Below are 11,179 nucleotides of genomic sequence, written 5' to 3'. Positions count from 1 at the left end.
TACCTGACCAGAGAACACTGCCATGTTCATGTGGTGGTAGAACAGCACATCCACATACTCTGCCTCTACTTTCTTTCCATTTCATAGCCCTTTGAAACTCAGGAAGTACTGGTAAACAAACTGTCTGAAGTTCCCTGATCAGGTCACGCTCTCTTAAAAGTTTCAGTATGTGGACAAATAAAGGGATCCAGCTCTCAAAATGATAAGGAAAAAAAAGTGAGAGGTCTTTCCACCGTTAGTGACAGTTATAAACTCTTATGTACAGTACACAACCTGAATGTCTTACACAGACTGAATAGTTTTATATCATTTGCAAGACCCATTTAAAGGAGTACTGAAAATTCACTGGCAAGATCTCAAGTGTATTGTATACATAAGAAGGCCATGCTTTTAGAGATTACACAGTAATAATAAAAAAAGTCTACCGTCTAATGCTGGGGAGTTTGTGTAATATTCACATAGAAGCGAATATTACACAAATTAACTTAGAAGTTAATAGTACGATCGCATTATGGATGAGTGCAATTAAAAAAGACAGCAATAATGATGACCAGGACATGTAGCAAAGGGATGTTTAATGATTTCTTTGGACAATGAAATGCACATGTCCATTGTTGATGTAATACAAAGAAGAGGAGAAAAAAAAGAAAATCAACAACTCGGTACTGTGTCAGCACTCCCAGCGCAACTTCATTTGTTTGATGTTGACTAAAAATTCAAAATGGAGCAGAATAGAGATGTCTGGAGTGTCGCGCAAGGACTGACCAGTAGGGGGAGAGCCAGCTCTTACTCAGAAAAAAAAAAAGGATGTGAGTGAACCCAGAATTGTGCATGAGCATTGCTCCACTGTGTACACATGGCAATTGTGTTTCAATCCCAAGAAAACTGAAACTTGGAAAAGTATTCCAGTCCAGCATTCCAAGTGTCACAATGGCATGTATCCGGAGTGAGCCGATGCAAACACAAACAAACTTCGCTGAGAATGCACACACAGACAGCCGAAACTCATGAGCATATTAAATAATAACTTTTAAATAAAACTTAAAAAAAACAAAACAAAACCAAAATGACACTGAAATGTTGATGATCATCGCCACTTTGGCACGATAGAAAATCCCTCGCAGCACCGTTAATTTTCATAATTACAGAAGTCAAAAGACAGGTTTAGGATCACCTATTTCCAATGAAAGTCACAATATTAAAATTTAAATAAGAAATGTACCACAGTTCTTCATTCTCAAAAACACGGGTGGGATTTTGAGCTGCTAGAAAGGGGGGAGTGAAGAGGGCGAGTCAAACGTAGCCTGTGCTTCACGGAAGAAAACCTAAATTGAACTCACTTTTTCGTCTTACAGAACACTGAGTAGGCCTGGAATTGTAATATTAAGCATGTGCCCAGTTCATTTGAGGTTAATACAATAAATATTCAATCCATAGTGGTTTTCACTGATGAGTTCAACCTGAGTTTTTCCCCCCCCTGCCAAGGACAGTAGGTTTGGAAAAGACACACAATTATTCTTCATGATAAGAAAGTCTTATTGTAAATGTTTAATTAAATAATTTAAAACCGGTACCTAGAGCATTGCTTGTTCAAATATTATTGCTATGTTGTTCCATTTCTTTTCCAGTAGCAGGTAAAACCCCACCCAATCATCACATGTTGTCTCAGGTTGAATGGGAATGCTAAATCAAGTGGTGAGTCTTGGTCCCCTACATCACGTGAGGATGAAGTGAAAGTCAGAATGATCGGGCAAAAGACAAAAAAGAAGGAGAAGAAAAGAAAAAAAAAAGGTGTGCGAACTTGATCGGAGGTGAATGGAAAAGTGCAGTGATCAAGTCGACGCGAGCTGTTAAATGCATACATTTCATACATTCCTCCGTAACTCACTGGCTGGAGTCGGTCCTCACTTTTGCTTCACAAAAAAAAAAAGGACTCAAGTTAAGACTTTGACGAGCGAGTATCCACATACACAAACTGTGGAGAGTGTGTTTGTGAAAAGGAGAGGAAGAGAAGGGGAGAGAGAGAGAGAGGTGGAGTGAATGATTGCATCAAGTGCTAATATATCATGACAGTACATGTACTCGATCTATAAAAAACTACCTTGGTACTGAACACTGACCTCTTTCTAACAAATAATCTGGTATACAACATTTACAAAATGAACATTGTATTAGTGTGATATTTATAATATATATGCTACTGCCTTCCTCTGCGTTTTAAACCTCTTGAGTGCATCAACGCCGCCTTATCTTTTCTTACACAGTAAAGCGTACACACCACACCCAACGAGTGGCAGCCTAATACAAACAGAGAACAGGAAGACTCTGTGGACAGTGAGTACACCTGCATGTGTGTCCTGAGTGTGTGTGGATGGTAGCTCTGCTCGTATACCGGGCAGCCAAAACTTGCCGGTAGACTCAGCAGTGACGGGAATTTAAGGAGAGTAAACTTCTGGGATACCACGAATCTTCAGCTCATTAGGTACAAGGTGTCCTTATCCAAGATACTCGCACATTTAAGACAGTCTTGATATACTTTAGGAGATAATAATTATCATTATAATGTCCATAATAACAATAATAACAATAGTATTAAACATCTGTCAATAGTAATTCTGTCCCATGGCAGCAGGGTGATAATCTGCATTATTGTGGATGGATTGTATCCGTGCCCTGTGATCCCAATATTTCTCCTGTCTTCAGCTGCACTGCTTTTGAGGAATCGGCACCTGTGCATCCGCATGTATGCCTGTGTGGTTGTCTCAGTTTTGTTTTTGTGTTTTTGTCAGTGAATGTTTGAAGGGAGGCAGGTTTTTTTTTTTTTTCGATTACTGGTGCTGGTTCACTCTCAGAGGCGGGTCTGGGCCTCCGGGACGTAGATTTCGATGCTGTCAGCGCTTTCTGTGGCGGAGTTCTGTCGTACTGACGCCGCTCGCTTTGCCGCCATAAGCCGTTTCCGGGCTTCTTGTCGCTGCTTGTCCACAGCCGAGTCCATGCTCCTGTCCTTCCCCGTTGACAGTTTGGGCTTAGACTGCTTCTTTGGCACAGATGATGGAGGCTGCTTGTTTTCCTCCTGGGGAAAACCACATCACAAAAGAAGTGGAATAAGGTACGAGTGGCACGAGCCAAAAACACAACCGTCAGGGGTGTTGCTATTAAAGCCGTTTCCTTCTCCCTAAATCAAGTCTGAATAAACATTCGATTGACACACTATTTCTTAGAGGATATTGTGACATTCCACCCGCACAAACTTGACTAAAATACTTATTACTATTAGTCAAAGTAATGTTGATCACTCATTGTGCTGCCCATCTGTGATGCCTCCTCCACAGTTTCACTCGAGTCGCAATTTTGTTTAGAAAATGTTGGAAAATAGTGATAATTGCTCATAATTTCCCTGTAAACAAGCCAGCATCTTCAAATGACTTGTTTTATTGGAACTATAGCCCCAGGGATGTTTCGTATATATTAATACAACGCTGACGCAAAAGTCTTGGCACTTTTGCAAGTAAGAAGCTGAAATGGTTTCAATTATCTCAGTATTTTGTGGATTCACACTCTGGTGAGTGATACTGATTAAATCATGAGGGTATTCACACTTGTTCCATCCCACACATACAGTGTACACCAGTGTAGCTGATGGCTGGCTGCTGGTGTTTTATGTTACATCATAGTCCACTGGTTCCTATTTGGGCACAGGATCTAAACTCTAATCTCTTTTTTTGAGTAAATAAACAAAAATAAACATTTGGCAACAAGCATCACCTTCTTCTTTGTCTCCAGAATTTGCCAGTTGTTGGCTTTCAGTTGGTAGAGCTCATCAAACTTCATGCTGATGTCTTCTATTGAGAGTTGAAGCAGATCCCAGAATCCTGCAAGGTCCTGTGCTGTTGGCTGTGGGTTGGCATGCACGTCCTAGTCACAGGAAAATGAGTGGCAGATAAATGACTTTGACTAAATCAAGGACAATGAATCCCATCCCTCCACACACACAGATATATACACACATGTTCACTTGTCCTGAAGCAAATGGATGAAGAACAAACACATTTGATACTAATCAACTTTTGGAGAATATTCAATTTTAGCAATACTGAACTTGTGATAGAGATCGGACAAATGGAACAGTAGACAATTGAATCAGGGAGTGATTATCTCCCGCAGTAAATTGGACTGAATAAATCAGAGGATTTCATGTTCCCGACTTCTCTGTAAATGTAAATACAATAAGACGACGTCTATGTGACGCTGCGTGAGGGGGAAATGATGTTGGCAGTACAAAGACGGAAGCAAATGAGGTCAAGGAGAATTTCAGAATGCAACAAAAACATGTCTTAGGATAACACGTCAAAGATTAAATGAATTTGGAAATAATGGAGCCACTCACCAAGTTCTCATTACAGAGCCCTCTGAACTGCTCAAACTTCTGTGATATGAGGAGCTGAGCGCTGCCTACCGCACTGCGGATCGTCCCCAACACTGCAAAAGCAGAGTACGACGAGTCATCAACATGTTGGCGAGTATGTATGAGCAGAAGAATAAAAGACATACTTGAAGCATGAACAGAAAATAGACATGACACTACAACAAGGACACCAAAGGCTGAATGAAAAGACACAGTCCTCTTGCACTTGAGTGATGCACTTAGTGAAGGATTAAGGAGCTACTTCAAAACAGTGGAGGGGCGACTGACAATGGAGAATTTATTCCTGTTACTACTGAAATATTTCTGCAGACATTTACCATGTTACATTCTGTGGCAGTAAATTATTTCCTAATGTAATATGTAATGTAATAATAATGTATTATAATGTAATGCATTACCTCAATCTGGGGGAGAACAACAACTCTCTCTTTATTTGGGCTTTTTGCTTGTAAATGGGAAATTTATAATTCCAAATTCACAGAGAGAGAAATTGAATGATAATCTGATGACGCTTCTTCTGCCAGTCGGCTCCGTGCTCATTCATATTTAAGACGCTGCAGAGATACAACAGCCTTAAGTGGGATTCTGGGAGAGAAGGAAGTGAAATGACTCTGCTGTGGCTGTATTACAGCTAAAACAAAAGCATACTCCCACTCTAATGAGCAACATTACGGTGAGTCAATAGCAGTAATACGTCTGTCATGCTTGGCCTCATTGTCCATTGTCCATTGTCTGAATTTTAGAGATCTTTGTGATTTGGAAAGATGCAATATCTGGGCATTTTCTTTTTAGCCGATCCAAGTATTATATTACCTGAATTTAAAAGAATTGTTCATAATTTAATATGATGCCTTGATTTGATCTGCTTCATTTCTCTCACACACACACACACACACTTGTGGGGGGACATAGTGGGTGAATGTTGCTGAGCTTACAATAAGATTTCCAGAGTTAGTCTGCCTGTGGTACCTGCAGCATTACAGCTGGGAGGCTCTTCTTGGAAATCACTTATTTAACCACAAGCCACATGCATTCGTCAGCAAATTAGACAGGGAAAATTATCTTTCACAACAGTTTCACCGTCCATCCGTCTCACATGTCAAAAACGCAACATGTCCTCTTCCTGTTTCAGAGTTCAAGCTCTGCAGTATGTAAACGTACTGTATTCACATTCGCCTCCGTTTCTCTGAAGTAATGAGATGATTTTTTTTCTGATTTGTTTTTGCCGTGTTTTTTTCAAGAGAATGCAATATGCTTCTCCACACTGGCTTTTCAGTTCCCCGAGTTCATAAATTCAACAAAGCTTTTATTGTGCAATAGTTGAAGGACCGACAGATAAGAGACTTCAAATTGAAGAACCTTGATATTAAGTTAAGTCAAGAGATTTGAAGTATACAACACAAATGTACATTTAATGATTTTCAAAGGCAAAAACGTTATGTAAAACATAGCAGACATAAACATAACACCAGAGCAGCTCTGCAGCAAACATGTGCCGTTCCACACATAGCACTGCAGCTGATCTGCTGTCACATCCAGTGTGAACCCAGCATAGACAGATGACAGAGGATGCTGCTCTTCTTCCTCTAAACGTCCGACAATTGTATTATTCTATTTATTGACAGTGACTGTGCTGCTATTATTACAAATATTGGGTCGCGACTCAGATACTCGTTATAAAAAAGACGTTGCGTAAAGAAACTGTGTTTTCCTTTTGCTTGTTAAAAAGACAATTATAATATTATGTCCACTCTTGATTTTGGCATTACTGTGTACATGCAGACCTGTATCTCCACTTTAAAGCTTTTTGCATCCGTATCACAGACCCATTCCTCACTGACCATCACCTCTTATTTAAATAAGCTAAAGTCTCCACTACCAAAACTGTCTCATTATGAAGTACTTACACTATCAGGTCTCAGGATATTCTAAACTTGGCTGAACCTTTATTAAAGTTGGGACACCTAGTCTGTACTCACAGGGAAATACACAAAAGGGAATTGTCTGGTCATATTTGAACTTCATATTTAAAATATTTTGACGGCCAATTCATGCAATTATGTCACTCACCCTCCTCTGAGAGCTTGTTGTCTTTGGTCTCCTGCTCCATCTGTTGACACCAGCCTTCCATGCGGCCTGTTTCTGCTTGCAGCAGCTTTAGAAACCAGTTACCATCCCGGAGGCAAGCAGGTGTTCCAGTTTGAACGCCATCTCCGTGGGTGCTGCAGTTTCCAGTCTCCAGGCTTGGGTCTGGTGGTGGCAATGAGGAGGGATCTAAAGCTGGGTCCAAAGACACTGGGGGTGAGGTGGATATCCTGGATGGGGTTGAGGTGTGTTTAAGGGGCTGCTGTTCCATGGCTTTGTCCTGTCCGTTGGGCGCAGTGGAATTCACTGTTTGACTGTTGGTGCAGTTGGTTGTGTTGTTTTCTGTGGGTGCTGCATCCCGCGGCTCCTGAGGTTCAGTCTCTGTGTTTTGTCTGGAGGCCATGCTGCTGTTCCGGCTAAGACTGCAGAGACATGAATAAACATCAGCTACTGACAGACAGTTAATGAACTAAAGTGATGCAGAGAAAAGTCACAATAGAGGACATTAAAGAGATGGTGAGCAGGAAAAAGTAAAGCACGCTGTTCAAGAAATGTGATAAGGGAAAATTACAGTGCATTGGAAAAGAATAACTAGTCAGTTTCTCACTACATTCAGTTCACTACTGTCAAAGGAAGAGTAAGAGGACATCAGTCAGGGAGCTGGGCTGATGCCAGATTACTGCTGAATGACCTTAACCACTTGCTGTTACAGAGACTGCAAATTCACAACACTGTGTGTGTGCAGTTATGGAGGGAATCACAAAGGAAACAACCACATTCACACGGCAGTAGGGCGAAACTCTATATGTGGTATTAATACTTGTGGTGTCAGTGTCAATGTATGGGTATTGTGATGTGTTCAAAACAAGGAAGGTACGACTGACGGGCAGGTCTCTTTTTCCAGAAAATGTTTGTTAACACCAACAGTCACACCAGATCATTTTCAACTGTGATTTTGTATCACAGTCGACAACAACCATCCTGAAGACCTGGAAATAAACAGTGCATAAACACACTGCACCTTTTAATACACTTTTTTTTTTTAAATGTCTTTTTTCTTTTAACGCATTTTAAGCCTTTTTTTTGTCCATTTCAAAGACAGAGGGACAGACAAGCTTTATATCTGTCTGCCTTTCACATATTTTACAACCTGAGCAAGCAGGCCAGATGTGTACACAGGGGCAACATACTAGCTGTGGTGCAGAGAACATATTTACGTCAAATCCTAGTGCGCATACTGTAATATCTCCTGATTCTTGTCAAGTACATCCTTCTATTCATCACTTTATGAATACTTAAGTAAACATTGTAAAACCATGTGATCAATTATGTCTTCCCAGGCACTGTAAATGTGAAATGTGAGCGTATACTCACGGCCTGCCGTTCTCCACTTGAACTCCGATTGACTGAAACTTAAGGGGTGTAGCCAGGGATAGTGGTTCCTCTCTTGGAGTTGGAAGAATACAATCCACCTGAATAATCATTAACAAAAAAGCTGCTTAATACAACTTGGACAGAGGCATTTACATTCACACTGGATCCATCTACATATAAAGACAAATCTGACCTGAATTCCGATTGAGGACAGCTTCCTCTTGGGTGCAGAAGGTGGCGGGTCTAGGGTGATACCAATGCTCACGGTGTCATTTTGGGGTTGGGTAGAAGTGGAAGTAGTGGCGGTGGTGACAGTGATAGTGGGAGGGAGGTCACGAGGAGCCGGAACAGGAGGTACAGAGCCTGCAGCAGGCGCAGGTGTTGCAGCAGGGACAGCAGCTGGTGGAGGCTGATTCCCCTTAGCCAGACTGCTTGTGCGGATGCTGCAGAGACTGTCGGAGGAATTGCTGCGTCCCGACTGGCTGTTGGCCTCACTGCCGTGCTGGTCAAGGTATGTGTCCTGGGCCGACTCTGTGCTGCTCTGCAGTGTCACTGAGATGAGTGGCTTGGAGGTGGAGCGGGGTGGGACTGGAGGAGGAGCCTTCCCGTGGCTGACTGATGGCAAAAGAAGCAGGAAAAAAACAGACTTAAAATTTAGAAACCTGCTCTTTGCTGAAGTGCTGAAACATAAAAACCATTGACATTAGAAAAGAAAACATGCTCTTCACCCTTATTGCTGACTCTGTTATGATATGCTTAACGCTACCACTATGTCTCCTGCAAACCTGCTGGTTGTTGAGTTCCATTGACGTCAGCCTGTCTCTGGGGATCATCCTTAACATGCCACACCTTCACTGTCATTTTGCTCTCGGGAATGTATGACAAGAAAGCTATGCTCAATGCTCAAAGATATTTTTAACCAAACAGTTCAAGGACCTAAAATGTCTTTGTTGTGCTTCTCTGTTTGCGTTCGTCCTACATCTGAAGAACCACAAATATTAGCCAAGCAATAACACAGTGAAGATAAGCAGCAGAATAATCTTTTAGATTCAACGTGACACGACATGCCTCAATAAATGTAACAAATGAATGAGATGGGAGAAATGCAGAGACAGAAGGAGAGCAAAATCTCAAGAAATATATCATTCACTTTGGGTTTAAGGAGTAACAGAAAAAATTACATATGAGTGACACTAACTGCACATCTACTACTGAAATAAACTCTAGGGGAAACACTGTCCCTGGTCTCTTCAAGAACTCCGGCTCTTTCTTTTCTTCTGACTTTATGTCTCAGGCAGCTCTCATTGCATTATTTTCAGTGGCTATTCCAAAGACAAAAAGCTGAAAAAGCTCTTATGACTGTAAACCAAACACCACACAAAAGGTCTCACATTGTGACAAGGATATATGATCCCAGGATTCACAATCTCTTTCAACAGAAACTAAAATGGGGCCTCAAAGTGGATTACTAGTGAGTAAGAACGTACTGACTCAGGGATGAGGAATGGGACTGGTGCCTTTTTTCCTGTCATCAGTCTGACTGCATGGTTGCGTTGGAAGATACAGGGTTAGGTACAGAACAACTTAGGAAAGCAAGAAAAACCACAAGATTTCTTCTAGAATGTGTGGTGGTCGTGGGTGGGTGGGTAAATGGTATTTAAACAGCTGGCAGACTGGCGACAGATGATTGAATGAACTGCACAACACAGAGCAAATACTCATTACAGTGTCCCTCACACATGCTGGGTAAAATATGTCTTTTAGAAAAGCTGACCAAAGAAAATTATTATTATAAGTAGTGGTTTCAATGAAAAGAGCAACTTAACACCCTATAACTGTGAGGGCAGTGCACTTTAGTTATCAGCCAGAAAGTCACTCACAGCATCAGAAAGTCTGTCATTAAATCCCACCATCATACACAAACAAGACAGCAGAATCCACATTCATAAGTTAGTCATATGGCCTTGACCTCACCCAGGAAAACATATCCACCCAACAACAGAACATTTATTTTGAAAGAATGAGAAACATCCTGTGGCGCTCATAGCACAGATGCATGACATACCCAACAATGACGTGTGTCTCATAAAAGGCCGAGTCTGAGTGCACGCCTATTATTTGTTGTGTCTACGCAGCTGCATTGAATCTCTTACTCACACAGAGCTATAAAGTCCATTTACCTTAAAATAGACCATAAAACAGCCATTAACAGTTGACCAAGCGCAAGCATTTATCCTTTGTCCTTTGATGTAGCAAACTGTTCATAGTAAAGTGAGGCTAATTACAGATAATTCACACCTTACGTAAAAAGCCTAATCAATTTCACTGCCTCACTGCAATATGTAACGTGACGACTGGATTCAGATCGACAGGTAGAGATTGCGCAAAACAGAACGTTTACATAATATTAGAAAAAACATATTACATGCCTTAGTCCAACTGAAATTGTATTTTCTAAACAGATGTAAACATTTTAATGTACTAAATTGTATTTCTCAAAGTCAGACTAACACACACTGAAAACACAAATAGAAGCTGAATCAACTGGACCCAAACTGGCCTAGGTACACAAACCCCAGGCTTTGAGCAAGAAATAATTGTAGAAGTTGGAAGACAGAAGGAGAAGAAAACCGTGAGATAAACATGGCAAAATCAAAGCAGTCCATTTTTGTACAGTCAGGCAAAAATTATTAAATATTCTGAAGTTATTAAATGGTGTAAAGACATAAAATGGTGTATGGCATGGTACCAACTAGCCAGCTGAAGTTATTTTGGTAATAGCTTAACCTGAAAAGACTGAAAATGGACGGTAGTCAAGTCATTGCGTGGTGGATTTTGTTGCCTCGATATAGCAATGTGCCAACAATGTGTCCAACCACACCTGACTTTAAAGACCATCACACCCAACTTCCCGAAATTTGCTAAAGTAAGTCATTTGATGATTTCTAACCCAATCTGTTCAACTAAGTCTAATCTATGGCTGCTGTTGAGATTGTGTGAGCCTGCAGGCTGCAAGCGCCATGACCACTTGATAACATTTCTTTATTCCGCCAGGGCAGGCAAAATTTCTCTTGCTCAATAACATAAAAGTAATTCATTTAGATGAAAGAAAACAGCCCATAATAATGTACAACTGAGGAGCATGCTTTTCATTTTACTGGCAGACAGCACACATGGCTGCATGTTTTATGTCAACCTACATTCATTTCATCAATGAAATGAAATAAAATAGGATATTTTCCTGTTTCCCATCATTAAATCAACTGTATATTGGAAAATGGTCCTGGGTGTGTT

General features: G+C 40.9%; 1 protein-coding gene across 4 annotated transcripts in view; it reads right to left on the bottom strand.

Moving 5' to 3' along the window:
• Positions 1-558: 558 nt before the first annotated feature.
• The window catches only part of dlgap4a (discs, large (Drosophila) homolog-associated protein 4a), an 88,024-nt gene continuing 77,403 nt past the window's right edge, over positions 559-11,179 (bottom strand). For all 4 annotated transcript variants that reach the window (XM_044037986.1, XM_044037987.1, XM_044037988.1 and 1 more), the window contains 6 exons: positions 8,079-8,500; positions 7,886-7,983; positions 6,497-6,933; positions 4,388-4,479; positions 3,766-3,915; positions 559-3,073 (listed from right to left, as the gene is read on the bottom strand). In XM_044037986.1, the coding sequence (XP_043893921.1) occupies positions 2,849-3,073; positions 3,766-3,915; positions 4,388-4,479; positions 6,497-6,933; positions 7,886-7,983; positions 8,079-8,500 (1,424 nt within the window). In that variant the 3' untranslated portion in view covers positions 559-2,848. The remainder of the gene's footprint in view (positions 3,074-3,765; positions 3,916-4,387; positions 4,480-6,496; positions 6,934-7,885; positions 7,984-8,078; positions 8,501-11,179) is intronic.

The sequence above is a fragment of the Solea senegalensis genome, linkage group LG11 (genome assembly GCF_019176455.1).
Source record: "Solea senegalensis isolate Sse05_10M linkage group LG11, IFAPA_SoseM_1, whole genome shotgun sequence".
Taxonomy (NCBI): domain Eukaryota; kingdom Metazoa; phylum Chordata; class Actinopteri; order Pleuronectiformes; family Soleidae; genus Solea; species Solea senegalensis.
Note: the sequence above shows the minus strand (reverse complement) of the source record. Positions and strands in the feature narration are given on the sequence as shown.